General features: G+C 32.7%; 2 protein-coding genes across 2 annotated transcripts; one reads left to right on the top strand and one right to left on the bottom strand.

Moving 5' to 3' along the window:
* The first annotated feature begins 1,172 nt into the window (after positions 1-1,172).
* LOC139481874 (sterile alpha motif domain-containing protein 15-like) lies at positions 1,173-5,000 on the top strand. The gene is made up of 4 exons (XM_071265388.1): positions 1,173-1,331; positions 2,421-2,519; positions 3,224-3,311; positions 3,891-5,000. Exons 1-4 carry the CDS (start codon positions 1,212-1,214, stop codon positions 4,025-4,027), a joined length of 444 nt encoding a protein of 147 aa, XP_071121489.1. The 5' UTR covers positions 1,173-1,211; the 3' UTR covers positions 4,028-5,000.
* Positions 5,001-6,351: 1,351 nt separating this feature from the next.
* On the bottom strand, positions 6,352-21,070 carry LOC139481861 (translation initiation factor eIF2B subunit gamma-like). Its single transcript, XM_071265380.1, has 12 exons — positions 20,937-21,070; positions 19,096-19,277; positions 12,455-12,609; positions 11,883-12,048; positions 11,191-11,296; positions 10,898-10,987; positions 10,374-10,492; positions 9,500-9,690; positions 8,962-9,045; positions 8,064-8,212; positions 7,225-7,328; positions 6,352-6,802 (listed from the first exon to the last, which is right to left on the bottom strand). The coding sequence occupies exons 2-12, from the start codon at positions 19,241-19,243 to the stop codon at positions 6,762-6,764; spliced, it is 1,353 nt and encodes a 450-aa protein (XP_071121481.1). The 5' UTR covers positions 19,244-19,277; positions 20,937-21,070; the 3' UTR covers positions 6,352-6,761.
* Positions 21,071-21,970: the final 900 nt, after the last annotated feature.

Here is a 21,970-nt window from a genome sequence, read left to right as displayed (position 1 = left end):
TGCATACCATTCTATTTAGATCGAAGCGGTATACTAGTAAGCATATTGAGAAATAGATTATAGTGATAGGACATGTCTTACGCCAAATCTTACCTTGAATGTTTCGGCTGTTGTTAGCTCACCTGGGCTAAAAGGTTTGCTGCCCCTAAATTAGTAATATTAAGAACATTTTGCAGTTTTTAGTTTTATCTTGAATATTATTATAGATAGAGATAAACTTTCAACAGCAATCGGGCACGGATCCAGCCAATTTAAAAAGGGGGGATGGTCCCAACCCAGGACAAAAGGGGTTCCAACTATATGTCCCCATTCAAATGCATTGATCGTCCAAAAATAAGGGGGGGGTCCAGCTCCCGGAGCAGCCCTACCCCCCTCCCCCCGCCCCCAATGATCCGCCTCTGGCAATATTGTTCAGCAATGTAAGATATACAAATAAATCAACATGACTAAAATTGTCAGTATTGACCCCTGAAGGAGTAATGGAGCTTTATAGTTAATGTTTACCACTTTTTTCGTACAATTTGGTAATTTTTTACAGAAATCTTCTCCGCTGAAACTGCTCAGACAAATTTTGCCAAACCTGGCCACAATCATCATTAGGGTATCTAGTTTAAAAAAAACTGTGTCTGATGACCCCCGCCTGCCAACCAACATGGCTCACAGGGCTTAAAATAGAACATACGGATAAAATGCAGTTTTTGGCTTATATATCTCTGAAACCAAAGACATGTTCAGTCTGCTGAAACTAAAGCATTTAGAGCAAATCTGACATGATGTTAAAATGTTCATTAGGTTGAGATTTATCTGTCCTGAAATTTTCAGACGAAGCAGGCAACCCGTTGTTTGGTTGCTGCCCTTGAAATTAGAAATATAAAGGAAATTTTGCTGGTTTTTTTTTTTGTTATTTTCTGAATATTATTAAAGATAAAGATTATTCTCGAAAAACGTAAAAAGTATTTTCTGGCTTCAGAATTGAGAATTGATAATTTGAAAAAAAAATGAGATTTGCAAATCATTTCATTTGTTGTCAATATGCTTCTTTTAAATCATGCAATATAATGTGTATAGTAAACTGTGTTACAAGAAACATAAAATTTGTAATTATTAATTTAATAATGTCTTTGGCCTCAGTTAAAAAATCCTGGTGTAAGTGCTCTAAGAACGATAACCCCAGAGTGTCACGTGATTTATTCCATGGAGACGTTTACATCATGGCTGCCATGCAGAGTGCCGTTGAGGATTTGAAAGATGAAAAAGTACCTGCGTGTTTATATTGGACTGTCGAGCAAGTATCAGACTGGATAGAAGAACTGGGCTTCCCAAATTATAAAGTAAGCAAGCTGATGTGACCATAAATGTCGATTATTTGAAGTTTCTGAGAAAAAGAACACAAAACCTAAAACTAAAGAAAGTCACTCTCTCAAGTGTGTATCATAAATTGCACAACTTCAGAAGAGAATTGGACTTGTTGTGTAACTAATATTTAAAAATACATGTCATGTAAGTGTATATTTTTCTTAATTCTAAGTGTATCTTTATACCCTAAAGTCACTGACATATATATGAAATTATGACGCATAGGAAATTAACTGATTAAGACTGAAGACTGTGTTGATGAATAATGTTGTTTTTTTACAACACATGAGTGTCGAACTGTAATTGTCATCTGAGACTACTATAACACAATAGTAGTCTCAGTTGTGATATATATTTTTTTAACCATAGAATTTGATCTGAACAAAAGGGGTAACCTAAAGTAAATGTCTAAACAATACAATGTATATCATGACAGCATAAAAATGAAAACAATTTGAGGATAATAAATTTAGATATCTTTTCTTTTATACACCTTAACGCTATTTAGTCCAATCCTGGAAAAACAGTCATTTATACAACTAAAACAACTCTGAAAAAGAGGTCATCAGTAGTGAGCTGAGGGAGGAAAAACTTTAGAAAGCGATCATTAGTAAACTTTGATAGATTATGATCCACTTTTTTTAAATTAAAATTGAAATAAAAATATTTTGTTTGAAGTATTTACGGTAGTTTAAACAGGTCTCATGAAAAAGTATCATGCATGGTGCATTGTTTGAACAGGGTCCAAGATAGCTTCAACTGGATGAAAAAGTTGTGTAATTTTAGAACTTACCTGTAATGGAATAAATAGCGATAAGGTGTATTATACACCTTATTGCTATTTCCAGCTGACCTGGCCGCTTGAACTTTTGACATCATACAACAATCACTTTTCAGTTGTGGCGTCAGATATTTTATTTTATGAAGTCAAAATTTTACGGGAACCTGTGTGATATTTAGTAATGGTGGACGAATAGCGATAAGGTGTATTGGATTTGTGGTGTTTATGTATTGCATAAAAATGATGTCTAATTATCATTTTACGCATCATTTATTATTTGCAGGAATGTTTTCTACAGAATATGATAAATGGAAGGAAATTAATACTTATTGAAGCATCAGCCTTTCCTAATATAGGCATTACTGATTTTGAACATATAAAGGTAAACAGACAATAAATATAGACTGCTGTGATAAATAATAATTGATCATTAGTTTCAAAACATGTACAAAAATGTATATTTAATGAAAGTTTGCACATGTACATTACATGTAATATAATTTTATAATTTAAAAACATAAAACAATTAAAATTGATTATAATTGAGGTGAATTCACGATATTCAACTTAGTAAAAGTTGGAATATTATGATTACCGGTAACAACAAGCAACACGAGTCTGATGTAAAATTAACAAGTAATGCACTGTCCAAACCTTGAAAACACATACAACTATGCATGCTAAGATATTTTTCTTATTGGAGAATCAGAGTTCTCAAAAAGTGGTGGTTTCGAGGGATTTGACCACCAAAATTTGCAAAGGACCGACACAATTTTGATATTTTGTAAAAGAAATAGTAGTGATCATGAGGACCAGCAGTTTTTCTTCAGGGACCACAAGATATAAAATGATTTTGAGAATTCTGGAAAATTCGATAACTTATGTGAAAATAGTTGCACAAACCTCAAGACTTTTATAAGTATATACATGTAATTTCAGTTTTACATCTAAAGGATAAGTTGATGATTAGAATGTCAGTATAAAATAAAATAAATATACAACTTGGTATCTTTATGGAAAATATGTTTTATTGAAGAATTTACCTTGCATTATGGTAACAGTCTTAAAAAACTATATCAATTTCAGATGATTGCCAAAAGTATAAGAGATTTATTAGAGATTGAAGAACCAGACTGGACACGTAGTATATCTCTACCTCCAAGAAGTGATTTAGGTAAGACAACCTCATCCAAGTATGGTTTTGTGTTTTATTGAGTTTGTAGACACCAAATCTTAAGTCCTTCAGCGATAGACTTGGGCAACATGGACATGGTCTATTTAAAAAAAAATGTATCATTATGATATACATGTACCATTATTAATTTGATATACATGTACATGTGTAGTTGCAGTAACATTTCTGCGTGCAGTAAATGTTAAACACACACTTATTCATGCAACAGTTCAAATGTGTGTTTACTAACATCAGATGAGTATTTTTATTTTATATATACATGTATAATATGATATGACAATGTTCATCAAAAATTTATCAGGTGTGGGTATGGGATGCACTGGAATAAATTAAAGGATGGGATCTAAAAAAAGTGTACCATGCCACCAGCATTTCATTTGATAACCAACCTAAATATAGTAGACTGTTCATTTTATATTTAGACAGTTAGATTTCCCTTAGTAATAGACATTGGAATTTTTACATTGTTAAAATGTTTTACTTTCTGCTTTTGGATTAAATTACATTCAATCACTGATCTAGATATTAAAAATATTATAAAACTTTTCTATTTTTCAGGAATGTACCTTGAGGTTAAAGGAAACAATGGAAAAAATAAGGACTCACTGACATTTAAGAATTTTTGCCTGAACAATAACAATGCCAAATGGAGACCACCTTTAGCTAATCACTGCCTTATTCTCCCTAGCTATTAGAACATGAATTTATTGACTGAAATTAATTTGATATTTATACATCATGTGTACATGTATGTCTGTCAAGTGTCAAGCACATAAAAGAATGCAATTACACTGAAAATATACACAAGTGTTGGAGTTACCAATACATGTCTGAGTATGGGTTGACAATTGACTTGATATTCAGTGGTCTTACCCATTGATTAAAAAAGCATTTTATAATTTTATGGACCAATTACACTGTTTTAGTAAATTCTTTTGAAAATTTCATCAAGAATGCTTAATACAGTGATCAATATTACTGAACTTTGTTAGACACTTTGAATTATTAAATGTACTTTGCATATGCATAAATCAATGGTTGATCCTGAATCCCTTCATACACACAGAGGTGTGAAATGATAACATTGTGATATTTTATTTTTATTTCTAAAGTCAATGTGGTTTATTTTTTTAATTCCTATATTATTTTTTTGTTTGTTGAAAAGCTTCAACCCAACTGAAATATACATTTATTTTCTGATGCTGAACACAAAGTGCCAAATATCATCAATTCATTTACTTTTGCCTTTTGGGAAGGGATAAATAACAGATGTTTCTTATGCATGCTAACTTTGCATATCAGGTTCTCTTTTAATACATATGCGATACTGATAATGAATTTTCTTATACAGTTTTTAAGATAAAAAGTTAAAAAGGTTTTTGAATTTGGAAATCTTAAATAATTTTAAAAAATCTTTTTGTTTTGCCTCATTTCTTAGAAGTTTAAGCCTTTTGATGGGAAACTACTTTCTCATTGACTTCTATGTAGCAATACAATATGCATAAATAAGCAGAATGAAACAGAATGAAACAGTCTGATTTTGATGCTGATATATATTTAGCTGCCAACTTTATCATACTCTTTTTATTTTTGTTACTTTGAATAATTGTTTGTACCTTTTAATTTTAAGAAACTTTGTTTTATTTTCAATAAAAATATTTACTATTCTTTATTTGTACTTGTTTGTTGTGAGAGGAGTTATGGTCAATGTCACTTTTGGCCAAATATTTTCAGCTGCAACTGAACATTAAATTAGAATATAAATGAATTAAAGTAAAAGTAAAGCTCTGTTGAATGTTAAAAATTGAATCCTGAATTGTAAAATTTAACAAAGGCCTAGAGAAATGACACAAAGGGTGTCATTTTAACTTCACCATGTTGCATATAGTACGTTTCTCCTAGATGGAATCATCTGCATATCAAAATTGGCAAATTACTTTCTGTGAACTGACTGAATCTTCAATAATTCCTTTTTACTTTGTAAATATAGATGCATATGGATTTAAAATAAAAGCAATAGAAATAATAGCCATACAAAATACTTTCTATTTACATTTAAGCAGGAGTAAATTGGCAACTTAACTAAGTTCGTGTAATATGGTTTTATGTGCATGACATGTATATGAACACGTAGGAAAGATAAGTTTATAAAACTGTTGAGACCAAAACTAGAAATATAGCTGAACTAAAAAAAAACAGACCCCCATCTAGCAATACTACAGTATTAGTATATTTATTATCTCCCCTTTATTGTGAAAGATGAAATTTTGTGATGCACATCCCAAAAATATGTTCAATAATATCTATCTAGCTTCACTTCAATATGAGAGACCATTTCCACATAATTCAATATTGTGAGTAGGTAAATTTGAATATCTCCCTTAAACAACGAGGATTGGAAATATATTCTATTAAGCACATGATGATCCTGAGGTAGTGTTCTTCAACTGTGTACAGTTCCACCAATATCCTTCCAGCTGTTTAGCCAATAGGAGTTACACAACAATATTGCAATATTGAAGACAGTGAAAGATTATCTTCCCTTGAAAATGAAGGAGCATGATTGTATCCTTTATTAGTACTGTACAACTGTATAATGTGTCATCAATATCTGTCTAGCTGCTAAGGAGATGTAGTTTTAACAAGACAGATGAAAATTGACAGGTTTAATCCTTCGCGCACATACTTTTTTTTTGAAGCGAGTAAAACATTAAGAGAAATTTAAAAGGTCAAATGTTCTAGAAACCAGCATATCAACACAGTTTTCAACTTAACTATTTGTGTGTAAACACAGAATTCATGAACAAGAGACAAAAGAACCAGACAGACAGGGGGCACACAGTATATTATAAGTGGTATAAAAATAAAAACAGCTTTGATTTGATGTGTGTTATTGTTTTTTTTTTTTATTTTCATTAAATTGAAAAAAAATGTTTGTCCAGAAAACATATATAACCCATGTTAACGCAAACACTGGTTTAAGCCAAGAAAACCACTTTTAGAAAATAGAAAATAAAAATCATGATCATTTAGTTTATAATCTATGCACAAATTAACGATAGAGTTTAAACCATCCAAGAATCTCACTGTTTTACATACAAGGAAATTTCCCATTACACCTTTCTCATTTTATTCACCATATAAAGGTGAAATTTAATGTTGAATTTGTTGAAAAGTGTAATGCATTTAGTCTTCCTTTCATTTTATTCTCACAGCACTAAAAATAATGGTTTATTGGTGTTGAGAAATTTCTTATAATTCTGAATATTTCAGGCATTGTCTTCTTAAACAGCTTTACATACTTAAATCACACAGGAAATAATCTTTCATTTCATGCATTGCTTAGGTAAGGAAAGATTTCACTTTGCAATTTGATTTTATTATACTTGTAAAGTGTACATCACTATATCTCCAACATTTTGTCTATATCTACCAGCTGATATCTACTATTGCTTCATTTGTGAATTGACCTGAAAACAAGAAGGAAAGGCCTTTAATATTTTAAAAGAATCTTGGGTCAAATATTTGAAGAGAAACGCTGCTTTTATAATTGATAACTAAATATAACAAAATCATTAGTAAAACTGAAATGGACTTTTAAATAGAAACGTCTTAACTACTCATGTTACCAAAGAGCTAAAACTATTATGTAAAGTCAGAAACTATCACATATTTGACATGACCAACCATATTATGACATTAATTATTGCAAATATTAGAATGACAGTTCTTGCTATTGGGACAAATGAATTATTTGCATTTATAAAGACCTCACAATGCTTTCTGAATTTACAGCACTTGTATCTGAATTTCTTCTGTGTACTTTTGTACAGTTTTTACCATGACAATGATGTTTTAACACCTCAACAAATAAGATATCTTAACCGCTTACCCATGGCATTTAATGACTGCCCTGCTCCAACAATACAGTCTTTTATCTCACATTTCTCATGTATGTGTACATTAGATCCTACAATACTTCCAGTCACAGAACACCTTAAAAATGAAAATGTGAACTGGAAAATATGAGTGTTAATAGGGGGTCACAACAAGTTTAACCTTTCTAAAAAGATACAAAGTGCTCTGCAAAATCATAAATTATGTCAACATGAAGCAATATTTATTGATCCTGTTTGAAATACCAATACTGTTTTTATACCTTTAATCCTATACATTGTATTTGATATTTTCTTCTGTCCTGGACATGTTCCAAATCTTATTTATTAAACTTCATGTCAAAATGATTTTGATTGGATAATGCAAAGGAGATAATTTACTCTCCAATGGGCCAGAGGGAAACAATATTTTTAATGTCACTCTCCTGCAGACTAATAAAATATTCATAATTTAAAAAAAAATAAAATGAATTTATATCAATAAATTATAAAGACAATGCTTATGGTCCTCGTTTTGGCCTCAGAAGAACCTTTTTTATTGATTATCAAAATAAATAGAAGTTGTCTTGCTTTCATTCTGTTGTGTCTCTAATGACTGTTACAAAGTTATATGTGTAACTTCATAGATAAGTTTCAATTTAAAATTTATAAGTAACAGCCAATTTAATGATAGAACATTCAGTACATGTATCATAAATGAAATATCAGAATTAAAAAATTGACCCTGATACCTAGCCATTTTCCACAGGGGTTTAATGGTACAACGTGACATAAATATTGTCATGATCGCCACTTGACAAAAAGAATATTTGATGAAAGTGATTGTAGTCCTTACCCATCTAATATATTGACATAATCCATGATGACTGAGTTAGCTATTTTACATTTGTCTCCAATTTTACAATGTTTTCCTACAATGGCCCTCTTCACAGAAGACTTCTCTCCCAATGTTGTACCTTCAGCTACTAAACATTCACTTCCAACCTATAAAATTACAAACATTGTTTATCATATATTACATAAAAATCATTGTCATATTGCAACATTTGCTTAAGTTAAAGTTTTATGATTTACTGTAGCGCTATTCTGTATTGTAATTTTTGTATTTTAAAGACTGTCAAACCATAGGTGTGAACATTTGATCATACATCTACATGATAATATTAATAGTCAGATTCTGAGTTATTTCCCTTTAGGCCAAGAATGAATAGTAATGAATTAACAAGTTCATACACCACTTCAGGCACTTGGTAAACCGTTTGGAAGTTTTAAGAAGTAATGATAACAAATTACAACTTGATATATTTTTTATTTATTATCTTATTTAGGAAGCCATATCTGTTGTTTTATATTGTAATAATACCTTAGATCTAAAATAGAAATTTGTTTGGACGCACATTAATGAGAAGACTTTATTTTCTATAAATCTACCCAGTGTTTGCATATACATGTATACATATCTATCATAAGAACAATCTTTTATAGAAACAGTTCTCTAAAGATAAATTGGAGAAGAAGTTACTACCGTAAGTTGAAAAACTTGTGTCTGAACCATTTGTCATTTTTGAACAATAAAATATGTTTAAACTAAAGATCATTTGAAAATTTCATACCAGAATAGTTTGGTTCATGTTTGTCCAAACAGTTTTTACTGTGCAATTGCAGATATTTTTTATTTAATTGTTTTCATGAATGTGAAAATTAAAACACATCAAACAAGAATTTTATATCACCTGAGATTTATTTTTCACTGTTGCTGCTGGATGGATATTTGTTATTTCCAGTTTTGGTGCAATATTCGGTAATATTTTAGGAATCTACAATAAAAAAAAAAAAATAATCTAAGATAATATAGATTAAATGAAAATCCAAAATTTCATGAATTTTCATTGAAAGAAGATACGGCAACAACTACCATGTTTGAAACTTCCCCTAAAAGGTAGAGACTCCTAAGAAAAAAATGAAGCTGATAAAACTTAAGAATGTTCTTAGGTGAAATTAAAAATAACTAGTTTAAAATTGATATGATAAGTTGAACATTTGCATTGGTATTATTTGGGTCTCATATCAATAGAAAAAGAAATCGAGAACCTGCTTAAATTTTAGTAAATGACCTATCAGGATTGGTTGAAGTCTTATATGAAAGCAAAAAAGGGTGTTATGGGGCAGAATATTTAAACTGTTTCCAAGGAAAACAAACAAGGAGTCCGAAAACAAAAGACACAAATTCTTTAACCACACCTAAGTACTTCCTTAAAGCACTTTGTGTACCTGTTTGTTGGATTCACTGTAAGCTGACAGTGTGTTTGCTCTGACACAAAATCCTCCATCTTGTACATAAGCATAACAACGAATTTTGTTGTCATGGTACAAATCTTCCATATCACCTTGGTGATCAATCCATGTTGACATTTCCTGAACATCCTTAGTTAAAGGGTCTTCTGATGAAAAACTGAATATATCTAAAATGACAGATAGATTCAACATAAACAAATTTCAAAAGACTTTAACTTCAGACATTGCAGATAATCAACTTTCTTTTCCAAGCAACAAAAATTTCAAAAACATGTACAGTTTTTCGGTTTTTTATTTGTTTGAAATTTATGTTTATATTCCATCAAAAATAAAACAGCTCTAAGGTTTAGGGTTATTTATAAATATTCTGTTTTTTTTAAATCATCATTAATTAATGTCAAGGTTGTGAATGTTACCCCTTACAAAGTTTTATAAAATTTCAAGAATAGGCCTTGTCCTATGATTGTTAATGACTTCATGCTGATCTCTTAATGACTATTGGTATTTTGTGAGGTTTGGGAATTTTATCCCTTTCAAAGTTTTTTAAAATTTCCAGGAGAGGTCCTTTTCTAGGATTGTTGAAGACTACATGTTGTCTATTTATTTTTTTGTCAGTGGGCACTAGATCATTGACATTTACCCAATTGAGAAATCTTATTCTTGAATGGTTTTATATACATTTATATATAAACATAATTGTTGAGAATTTGAACATATTTTCCCGAAATTTGCTGTTACAAATGTTATAATACTATCTGGTTTAGCCAGGGGAAACATTTAAATTAAAGAGAAAGAGCCAAGTCATTTTAACTTTGTAATAGCTACTTTCCATATCAATGTATCACTATACCTGGTTTAGTATCTTCTGATATCACAGACTGGTTGGTGTTAGGCATTTCTTGTTTTGGTTTACTAAACTGTTTCTTTACTAAATATGGTATAAGTTCACTTTTTATAGATGATATTGATCTGAAGTTAAATCATAAAATCATGAAATTGTTCCAGTTGTTTTAAATTGATGAGCAAAATTGTTTAAAGTTATTTGATGGAAATGATAAGGTTGTGTGTTAAAAGCTCAATTGTTCCACTCAACTCCAATTTTCATTGACAAGGATAGTCAGTTTTTTACCAAAGGTGGATGGTTTTCTCTGAGCACTATGACTTCCTCTATCAATACAAACTGATCACAACAAAATGGATCAATATTGCTGAAAGTGGCATTAAAGACAACACTATATGAATTCTTGAATTTTTTTGTTTACATAGAATGCAACAGGGCAAAGAATTAGTTGTGTGTCTTCATAAAGCAGGTAAAACACTTACTTTGAGTTGTCACTTCTTTTTTCAGTATAAAAATAAAATCAGAATACTCACTGTGACGTAGACAGATAATCAATCACCCATTTCTTTATTAAATATAAATGACAATCTGTTAAGCCAGATTTTATATTTATAAAAGGATGTCTGAAAAATAAATACAAACATGATTATATGTGTTGAAACAAGTTATATGTTTTCATTGTCATAAATACATTTTATATTAAAAGTAAGCAAGAAAATTCCCCACAAATTCTTAATGTTTTTTTTATCCTACTTCAATAGCGTTTGAACTTTAGGAATAAATCATTAAACTTTTCTTTACAGTTAAAAGTGAGGAATACACTAACCTTTTTAAAACAGATTTTCTGAATGTAACTGTGTCTTCTAGATCTGCTTCTGATGCCATAAACAATACCCTGTCTCCTCTCTCGTCAAATCCAATAAAATCTTTCTCTGTAATTATATTAATCTGGTATTAATTTGACAATCTGACATTTACTGTAATGAAGTTTAATCAATTAACAAATAATAAATATGCAATTCAAGATGCTGTGTAAGTTATTATATTAAAATGAAAACATAATTTCTAATACATGTAATTCAAATAGAAATCATATACAAATAGTGTATTTTGATATATAAATTCAGAGTATAATTCATCAGCAATGAAAAAATATATAGCAAACTTATACGAACTTACAATGTATGCAAAATGATTTCAAAGAAAATTTGTTTGCAATAATGACAGCAACACATTTACATTTAAGTATTTTAATATTTTGACATTCAGAAGTTGCAGCAATGCTGTTATGATCTAAGAGTTAACTATCTGTGTAATCAAGTGTAGTGTAAAAGTTTTGCAAAAAGATGCAAGAACTGCATGTGAATTAAATAATAAGTGAATTCTCTTCAGGCTACATAAGGGAGATAACTCATAAATATCAAATTAAAACTCATCATACATTTGTAGTGTTACATGTTTCTTAACTTTCAAAAAGAACTTTTTTAAGTATATTAAAAAAAACAATATCTGGTGTACCTGAACGTTTCCGTGACTTGACACCAGGTGGAGCTATATCGAGGTATTGTTGAGGCACTGTAGACAATAACATGGTTACTGATGCATTGTATGTTCTGTGTACATTAGCTATGTGATGTAACGAAAGGTCAGTAATCAGGTCACAACTGATGACTAGAACATCTGTCTACAAACAACATATATATTTTATTTGTACTGCAAGCAAAAAAAGACATGTCAAAAGAGTCATATAGCCATATTTGGATTGGGTCCACTAAAGTAAATGAAGACTGTTAATATTGCACAAACTTTTGAGTACTTCAGACATGCTATTCATCCGACAGGAGTAAAAATCACCCATATTTTAAGCCCTCTTCCAAACCTCCCATAAATAATTAAAACTTTTGTTTTTTTTCAAAATTTCAACCCCCAAAAAATTGTCAACCTCTATTTTTAATTACCATCTGTGTTACTGATGAAGGTAATTAAAACCTGTAAATCAAAGAACTTGTTTAATTATATAGCATTTCTGTAGGACATCTAGTATGTTCTATCCAAAAAAACAACTGTAATGGAAGAAAAATGAAACTTACCTTAATTTTGCCTTTTAGATTTCTTAACGAGTCAGCAGTACCCAAATCATTATCTGGTATAGGTTCAAATATTAACTTCATCTTAACACCATGAATGTCAACTAAGGTTTTCTGTATTTCATTTAAAGTTGACTGCAACACAATCACGATGGCTTCTACAAGAAAGAGAATTTGGTTAGTTTTTGTTATATAGGCCATAAAAAAGAATAGGTTTGTTTGTTCAAACCCTACCTACCCAGAAAAAAGCTGCCTACTCAAATTCTTTAATTTTTTTAATCAGATAGGCATGAAGACTAATAAACACCTGATACTTCAATGTCTTTTTTTGAAGAAAAAAAGAAAATGCCTACCTACCTACCCACTGTCTCAACCTTTGGGTAGGGTTTAGGCAAACCAAAATATTTTTAATTGTGGCCATATTTCTTTGTGACTTTTCATCTAGTAAAAATATTTCTAGATCTATTATTTCAATTAATAATGGTCTTGTTGGTCACATGTGTAGATTTTTTACTAATTTTTGAACTTTGGCATTTGATCCAGTATTTTGTATAGACATGTTAGAGAATTAATAAATGTCTTCCAGTTAGAAATTTTACCTATTTGTGTTTTTAAGATACTTTACTATCTGTACATGTTGGTGTCCTGTGATTTTTTGAATTCATAATTTGTGGTTGTGAATTGTAGTAAATTTTGTATTTGTGTAGAACATATATATATAAATATGTTCAGAAATACAGGAGAGTTCTTCATTAAAGAAGTAATCAAACTATGAGGGATTTCATAATATAATTTCTACAAGCATCTGTGTGAAGTTTCATTTTAAACTGGACAGTTGTGGCACCATCATTTTTATCATTAACTCAAGAGTTTAATACTGAGTGTTTTGGACGTATCGATATAAGTAAACACAAAAGCGTCTTCAATGTTTCGTATGCTTTACTAGTCTATAATATACAAGAGAGACGTTGGCAAGTGACGACGTTGCAGGCCTATTGTTACGTAAATGGCGGTAAAACGTTAAACAAATAAAAGTGATAAAGTGCTAAACTGAAACTAAAACTAATTCACAACATTCTGGGGGCCGCAAAATGCAATTACTGTTCATGTATTGGTCATAAAAAGGGTATTGAAAAAACACTTTTAACAATTAAAGTTCATATTTCCAGTGGCACCAGTTTCACAATTGGTCTCGTGGTAATCAGTCCATTTGGTGTACGTAGTTTGACTGCTCTTACGACTCCATCCTTCCCGGTGATCAAATCTTCTATAACAGCTAGTTTCCACATCATTCTCGGTGAATTGTCCATGATTTGTACGACGGAACCGATTTTCACATGTGCGCTTTGGTCTCCGGCGACGCGATGAAATTCTCTTAATCCGGTGAGGTATTCCATTCTCCATCGTTTTGCAAAGTGTTCAATTAAAGTTACTTTATGATTAAAACGTTTGTTAGCCTCTGTGAAATCTAAATTAAAATTATTGTCCTCTGAAACAGAATTGTTGTCTTGCGATAATCTTCTTCCCTGCAGTAGATGTGACGGCGTTAGCGGCTCTGGATCTCGGATGTCGGACGACACATATGTAATCGGACGATCGTTGATTACACGTTCAATTTCTATCAAAGTTGTTCGTAATACGTCAGAATTTACTTGTGATTTTCCGAGCACTTTTTTCAATGTTGTTTTCGTAATTCCAACTAGTCTCTCCCACCATCCACCGTACCACGGTGCTGCTTTCGGGATAAATTTCCAATTAATTTGAATGTTCATTTCTTTCGGAATGTCATGTGAGGCGGAAACAAAGGTTGGTGCATTATCGGAATACACAGTACTCTGAATTCCTCTCCTACTAACGAATCGTCTAAACGCTAATTTGAATGATTCGATTGTCATATCAGTAACTAGTTCTAGGTGTACGGCACGAATACAAGCACATGTGAATAGGCAAATATACGATTTTGCAACAAGTCCATTATCTTTAACGAATAGTGGTCCAGCGAAATCAACACCAGTTGTCGTAAACGGAATCATATCGGTGACTCTATCCTTTGGTAGCGGAGGCGAAATTTGTTGTGGAAATGCTTTTCCGGTCACTTTTCGGCACTTCACACATTTCTGTACGATGTGGTTAACGCATTGTCTAATGGAAGGTATCCAATATGATTGGCGGATTTGCGTAATTGTCGCGTTCAATATAACTAAGTCCGTAAATTGATTTTTCTTCGGTAGTAACACTGGGAACTTCGCGGAGTCGTCTAACTGTGAATTGTGTATGCGCCCGGCGCATCGAATGACACCTTCTGTATCTATGAACAAGCGCAGTTGTCTTACTAACGGTAGATTCTTGTCATGTGACGGGTTTGCGAGTTGCTGCTTTTCATTACTGAATTTTTCATTTTGAATATCTGTAATCCATGTACGAGTTGCGCGGTCAATTTCATCTTTCGTAATATTTTTTCCGTGTCTAGCATATTTCCTCAAGTTATACGGTCGCTTACTTTTACATATATTAACGAATTTAAACACGTAGCATGTAACTCGTAGTAACTTCTTCAATAACGAGAATCTTGATAGATCGATTATTTTCGAAATTCCATTTAAAGCACACGGTTTTGTCTTTTCGCTGTCATCTGTTGTCGTTAACAAAAGAGTCTCTTGTTTAATTTGTGGGGTCCATGTAGGCCAACTGTTCTCATCTGATATCCACGACGGTCCTTGCATCCACAAAGTCGATTCTTTGAATTGCGTTGATGATATTCCTCTAGTTTGAAGGTCGGCTGGATTTGAGTCTGTTGGTACGTATTTCCAGTCGTAGTTTTGTGTCGTTTCTTTAATTTCTATCACACGATTCTGAACAAATCTTCCAAATGATTTTAAAGACGAAATCCAGTGCAGAACGATCTGACTGTCACTCCATAGTACTGTGCGTTGTGGTTTTAGGGTTTTCGTGAGGTTTTTAGCCATTCGAGCTCCTATTACTGCAGCCATCAATTCTAGCTTTGGTAATGTCATTTTGGCGAGCGGAGCGATCCGGTTTTTTGCAATTACGAGAGAAGAAGTGTTTCCTTTACACAAGTAGGCACTGGCTCCATAAGCGCGTTGGCTGGCATCAACAAAGACATGTAATGTGATTTTCTCATTACTTTCGTTCTCATTTTGATCGTTGAAATAATGTCGTGCGATTTTCGTATTAACTGTTACATCTCGGATGTCATCTAAAATTTCATACCATGATTTAACTATGTTGCTAGGCAACACCTGGTCCCAATCGTATCCTTCTTTCCATAATGTTTGTACCAGTAGCTTAGCTCTTACGGTCACTGGTCCAAGAATTCCGAGTGGGTCGTAAATTGACGATGATTTACTCAATATTTCTCTCTTTGTCGCTTGTGAATTATCAATATCTATACGATCTTCATTTAATTTCGCAAATGTCAATATGTCTGACTTCGCATCCCAACGCATCCCAAGAATTTTCGTCTCGCTATCCGTATCAAGTACGTTTGCCTTTGTAGCTTCGTTGCTAAGTTGCTTGCTATTTGACTTCCATGTTCTCAAATTAAATCCTGCATTTGTCATGAGTTCTCTAGATTCTTCAAAGAAATTTAAGGCGGCTTCTTCCGTATTAACACTTGTAAGTACGTTGTCTACATACAAATCTCGCTTGAGTATCTCAGCTGTAGCACTTGTAACCGTTGACAAATGTTTCAATAATGTAGCGTTTAGAATAAATGGCGAACATGTCGCTCAGAATAAAATTACCTTGAATCTGTAAGTCTCAAGTTCACTCTTGGGGTTGCTTGGGTCTCTAAGCCAGAAAAATCGGGTGGAATCGCGGTCTTCTTCGTCTAGTCCAATCTGGAGGAATGCTTTCTCAATATCATTGTTAAAGCGTATTTCCCGTAGCGGAATCTTGTAAGTATATCTGTTAGCTTATTAAGCTGCGGCGGTGTAGAAGAAAGGCAATCATTTAAGCTGGGTGATTCTGAATCTTGACGACAACTGCAATCATATACTATACGTATCGGTGTAGTCGATGAATCTTTTTTCACTGGGTGGTGCGGAATATAGTGTACTCGATTAGTAGTCTCCTCCGGGGTCTCAACCTTCTCTACAAAACCTCGATTTTCTCTGTCGTTGATAATGTTACCGTATATCTTAAGCATCTCTGGTTCTTTAGCTAGTCGGTTTATCACGTTGTATGTTCTCTTTCTGGCGATCATCTCGTTGCTAGGCAACTCCGGATGTTCCTGTTTCCATGGGAACTTGGCGATGTACCTATTGTCTTTCAAATGAATGTTATTCTCTTGGTAAGTGGTCATTTCTTGTAAGTCCGTTTTCGCTTTTACTTCACTGTCATTTTCTGTTCCTATGGATTCGATTTCCCAAAATTTATGTATTTCACATTCTTCTAGTCTGTGCGGGGTCAAAATATTCATAATCGATGACGTTGATTGATTATTACTGTTAGTGTTCAATTGTATAGGTCCTGATAGCAAGTATCCAACTTTGGACTGTACAGCGGTTGGTCCGGAACCTCTAATTACTCTGTCTCCAACTATATCCCAATAATAATCGGCGCCAACTACGACTGATAACTCAAAATCCTCGTCCTGTAAAGCTGGGTGGGCTAACTTCAATCCATTTAAATGAGTAAAACTCGACTGGTTCCTTGCGTATGTATGTATCGGATAAGCAATCTGTGGTACTATAAGAACTTCAATAGGGATAAGCATATTCGTTAGACCTTTTATATGGATAGTAGCAATTTGTAAATTTCTAACCTTCTTGTTGGATTCACCGAAACCGGATATCGTTATCGCTTCTTTCCTATGTGGTCTCAGGTTCAATAAATCGGCCATCTCTTGAGTGATAAAGCTTCGCTGGGCTCCTTCGTCGAATAGTATATTGGCGGTGTTAAAATGTGTCTTGTCATACGTGATAGGTGCTATCGCGGTTTTCAACAATACCTGCGATCTAACCGATGATGTGGATGAATGCATGCTTGCAACTGCGGCATCGGTGTCTGGTTTTGATGTACTGCTATCTTTAGACTTGGTATACAAGTGTGTTTCATTCTTTGAACAAATACTGGTATGGTGTCGTTTATTACAATTTTTACAAGTTTTATCGGATTTGCAATCTGCAACTCTGTGATTTCCTAAGCAATTGTAACATGCCTGTTTCTCCTTAACAATGCGTTTTCGAGCTTCAATTTCCGTAACAGTTTTACAAGCTAATGGGGCGTGAACTCCTTGGCAAAAGATGCACGGCTTCTTGGTTATGTCTCTTTTCCATTTATGATTTGCGTAGTTGCGATTTGTACCCGTAAAGAATGCTGGGTGTGTAATTTGGCTCTATATCATCACCGTTTACCGACTGACCCGCTTCCTTAATCGTTATCTCATGTTGAATAGCTTGCCGTAACGACGGCAAGTTCCAGTGGTCGCCTCCGTGGGCACGTACCATGTTTTCTCGTATATTCCCAGGTAATTTATTTAATATTATGGGCACTAAAAGGCTTCCAAACGACTCGTGAGACTCCCCTATACTTTCAAGGCCACGGATGTAGTTTTCCATACTGTCGTAGAATTTTTTCAAATGTGTAATATTTGACGTTGGACTAGGAAGGCTGATTAAACTCTGCATGTATGTCTGTACTATCTTATGTGGTTGACCGAATCTTTGTTTCAGTACATGTAATGCTTGTCCGTAATTTGTGTTAGTTATTTGTAGACCTGCTATGCATTGGGTGGCTTCTCCGAACAGTTGAGATTTCAAGTAATTAAATTTCTGTACATCGTTTAAAGACAGGTTATCGTGTACGGCAGCACTAAACGAATCCCAAAAGGGTTGCCATTCTAACATATTCCCACCGAACGTTGGTAAATTTAATTTGGGAAGTTTGTGGTACATGCTGGAGTTTGAAAAAACGGACGCTGATGTATTTGCGTGCATGAAACTGGGTTGTGGCTGACTTTCTTGATGATTTGTGTAATTAATAAACTCGTGTGCATTTGGGTTTAGCAATGACTTACTTGACTGTTTGACTGTGATTTCCGATTCCTTAATGATTTTTGAAAGTTTAGTTACACTCATTTCTATGTCATATGTGTATCTGTCGGCTTCCTCTATTTCTTCGCTCACTTCCTCTTCCGATAGTTCCTCCACAATCTTCTCGTTCAGTTGATCGATCGTTTCCTGCTTCTTCACAATAAGTCCTCGAATGGTTGAAAGTTCACTAACGTCATATTCCTGCAAAAGTTCCTCGGAACTCGGTTCCACTTTCTTCAGTAACTTTGTAAGAACTCCCCGATGTCCAGCTCGTCTGGTCTTCATCTTCGTTGTCGCGGTACTCATCTTTTGTATTCTTCTGTTTTTGTCACGGCACCAATGTTTTGGACGTATCGATATAAGTAAACACAAAAGCGTCTTCAATGTTTCGTATGCTTTACTAGTCTATAATATACAAGAGAGACGTTGGCAAGTGACGACGTTGCGGGCCTATTGTTACGTAAATGGCGGTAAAACGTTAAACAAATAAAAGTGATAAAGTGCTAAACTGAAACTAAAACTAATTCACAACACTGAGCATGTACATGTATGTTTTAAGCTAAAAATTATTATAAACAAATCTCAAACCTTCAAATCCAGCTCTCTCTAGCATATTAACAGGATACCAGATCATTGGCATGTTTCCTACCGGAAGTAAAGCTTTTGGGCACTTTGATGTCAGATCTGTCATCCTTGACCCCTCCCCAGCAGCCATAATGACTGGCATAAACTCCATTTTTTTTAATATATTTAAGGAAAAATCTGGTAACCTGACAAAAGAAAAAAAGAAAAGATGTATTTACCCTAATGGTCCATTTGTCAATTACCCATTTGATTCTGTAATATCACACTTTTTAAACAAATTACTTCCCTTTAATTTGTCATTCGTAGACTGGTTCTATAACAGATAAAATTGGCTTTTGTCAATGCAAAGCATGATAAGTTGAAAGTGAGGTATCGACGATTCAACTATTTTTCTTGAAAAATAACTTCTGGTGACAAAAGTATTTAGCTAAACAACAAATTAATTAAATTAAAAGATTTGAAAAACTTAAAGGTTTACTTATATTATGCACAGGTTAATTTGCTCTTTCTGCTAGCTCTCCAGTGTAAATAAAAATTTATATCCCTCATAAGGGAGACAAAAATTACAGGGTTAATTGTGAAAATTGGCAAATAGTCTAAAAGCAAATATATCTTTGTTTACATTTGTATGGAAACTCTAATGAAATTTTCAGACAGTTATGCAGTTTAACAATTTTTGATGTAACAGGTACGTGTAATTGTGTGAAATAAATTTCCATGGCATTATCAATTCCTAGTCACCCCTCAAGCAAGTATCAAATTTGGTTTTCACCGTTCTCCTGAATATGTTGTGGTTTTTCATCATCTAAATACTAAATTGAAGCATGTCATAATGTAATAATATAAAATATGTATCTTTCAAATAAAAATGTATTCATGCCATACAATATCAGAAGCAAGGTGTAAAGTTTTGGTCACAGCTCTCATTTTGTCTTGTCACACCCGACTATATGGCTTCCCTCGTGCCCCCTTTTTCAAATACCTTGTAATTTTGTTGTCCCAGCAGCTTGTGGTTGACTTACTTTCAGAGCAATATACTTGTATATATGAGTCTCTGTTTAATCAATTTTGTTTACCCATGTGTTCTTTTGTAATAGTTGATAATGTGACTTGCATACTTTTGTGATTTTGCACAGCTGTCTGTTGTCAATAGTTCAACAGAATATACAACTTTGTTGCAATAACTATTTGATACACATAGCACTAAGCACCCTTTCTACACATAGCAATGAATTTAAGAGTCAAATAAATAATATGGGAACGAAGTCCCCAATAACAGTAGAAAATTCAATGAAAAAAATTTAAAAATCGGGAAAATTTTCCCGATAATTTCATTGTACTATTAATGAACTAAAAATCGTTCAAACTATTTTATGTCATGTTTTGAATTCCAGCATCTGCGCAGAAATCAACAATGTATTTCCTTTTTCTGGTCTCGCTTGCATGAAATTTTGAGTAAAATATATATTTATCAGTCTAGTATAAAATAGGAAGGAACGCAATATCAATTTCATTTTTGTTACCTAATAATAATGTTTCTTTGTTTACATTGCATATGACGTCATAACTTTAATAACGTCACAACTAAAATCTCTAACAGAACCAAAATCGGAAACGTTACGGTATTTCCATTTTGAAATTAAGATATGTTTGAATTAAAAAAAAATCATACAGACTTCGTCCCCTTACACAGGTAATGCCTGCCTCATATTAAAAAAAATGGACAGCTGACTGTGGACATATGGTCTATTTTACATTGTTCAGCTGATTCCTCTATCATTGACGACTGTAGTCAGTACTAAGGACTATTCACGATTGTGAAAAGAGTTTCAAATATAACTTACAAGATTTTTTTCAAAGCATTTACTTTAGAAGGCAACTTGACTTCAATGATGAAATAAAAGCAAGCATTGGTAATTTTTTTTTATGTTCAATGTCAAAATATTTGTTATTTGCAAATTGATTTTTCGTCTGGTATAAACAGTTGACTGACCAAGAATTTAAAGTTTATACCGTAAACGGACATGATGAGAATATTTTACGGATTTGCTTAATTGGTAATGAATAAATGATAGATTCTGATCAAAAACATTTGTAACCGGACCAATATTTGATATAAAATTTAGCATATATTTTAAAGTTATTAGGTTTACCTTATTATTGATTTACCACGACTATATTAATATAAATTTCATGCGTCCGAAGCGCTTATCTGAATTTACCCCAGGGACACTATAAAAGCTGAATAATGTAAACGGCCAAGGATGCTGATGTAGTAATTTTTTCAGAAACACAGGAAGGCTTGCAAAAGAGAATTAATATGTTACATGAATATTGTTTAGAATGGTGTTTTGATGTAAATTTAAAAAAGACAAAAAGTGTAATTTTTAACAAGCCAGGAAAATTTTTTAAATGATGTTTACATTTTGGAGGTAACTGAGAGATTGAAAGCGCAAAATTATATAGATATCTTGGAATCACATTTACATCTAGTGGTATATTTAAGCAGTGTAAAGTTGAATTATACAACAAATCTTTAAAAGCTTGTTTTAAGCTACATGTAGAGATGTTTGTCATCATCTAACCCTAGTATTGCCACTTTTTTACATCTTTATGATCATACAATTAAACCCATACTATTATATGGCAGTGAAATCATGATGGGGAATATTTAGAACGGATTCAGCTGCTTGTAAAAAAGATAATGATTATATATTAGAAAAAGTCTTTGGTCAGGATTCTTCTGAAAAAGCTCATACCAAATTTATGAAATATATTCTTGGTGTAAACAGAAAGTCAAGTAATATAGCTGTAATGTCAGAGCTTGGTAGATTTCCTATGTATTTTACTATAATTTTATCAATGTTAAAATATTGTC

Source organism: Mytilus edulis, chromosome 1 (genome assembly GCF_963676685.1).
Source record: "Mytilus edulis chromosome 1, xbMytEdul2.2, whole genome shotgun sequence".
NCBI lineage: Eukaryota > Metazoa > Mollusca > Bivalvia > Mytilida > Mytilidae > Mytilus > Mytilus edulis.
The sequence above is the reverse complement of the archived record's forward strand: the minus strand, read 5'-3'. Positions and strand labels throughout refer to the sequence as shown.

Coding starts and splice junctions, on each gene's coding strand:
- LOC139481874 (XM_071265388.1), top strand. CDS start 1,212: ATGGCTGCCATGCAGAGTGCCGTTGAGGATTTGAAAGATGAAAAAGTA. Junction 2,520..3,223: donor CTGATTTTGAACATATAAAG/GTAAACAGACAA, acceptor TATCAATTTCAG/ATGATTGCCAAAAGTATAAG. Junction 3,312..3,890: donor ACCTCCAAGAAGTGATTTAG/GTAAGACAACCT, acceptor TCTATTTTTCAG/GAATGTACCTTGAGGTTAAA.
- LOC139481861 (XM_071265380.1), bottom strand. CDS start 19,243: ATGGAGTTTATGCCAGTCATTATGGCTGCTGGGGAGGGGTCAAGGATG. Junction 10,988..11,190: donor AGAAAATCTGTTTTAAAAAG/GTTAGTGTATTC, acceptor TTTATTTTTCAG/ACATCCTTTTATAAATATAA. Junction 6,803..7,224: donor GCAGTCATTAAATGCCATGG/GTAAGCGGTTAA, acceptor TCTTGTTTTCAG/GTCAATTCACAAATGAAGCA.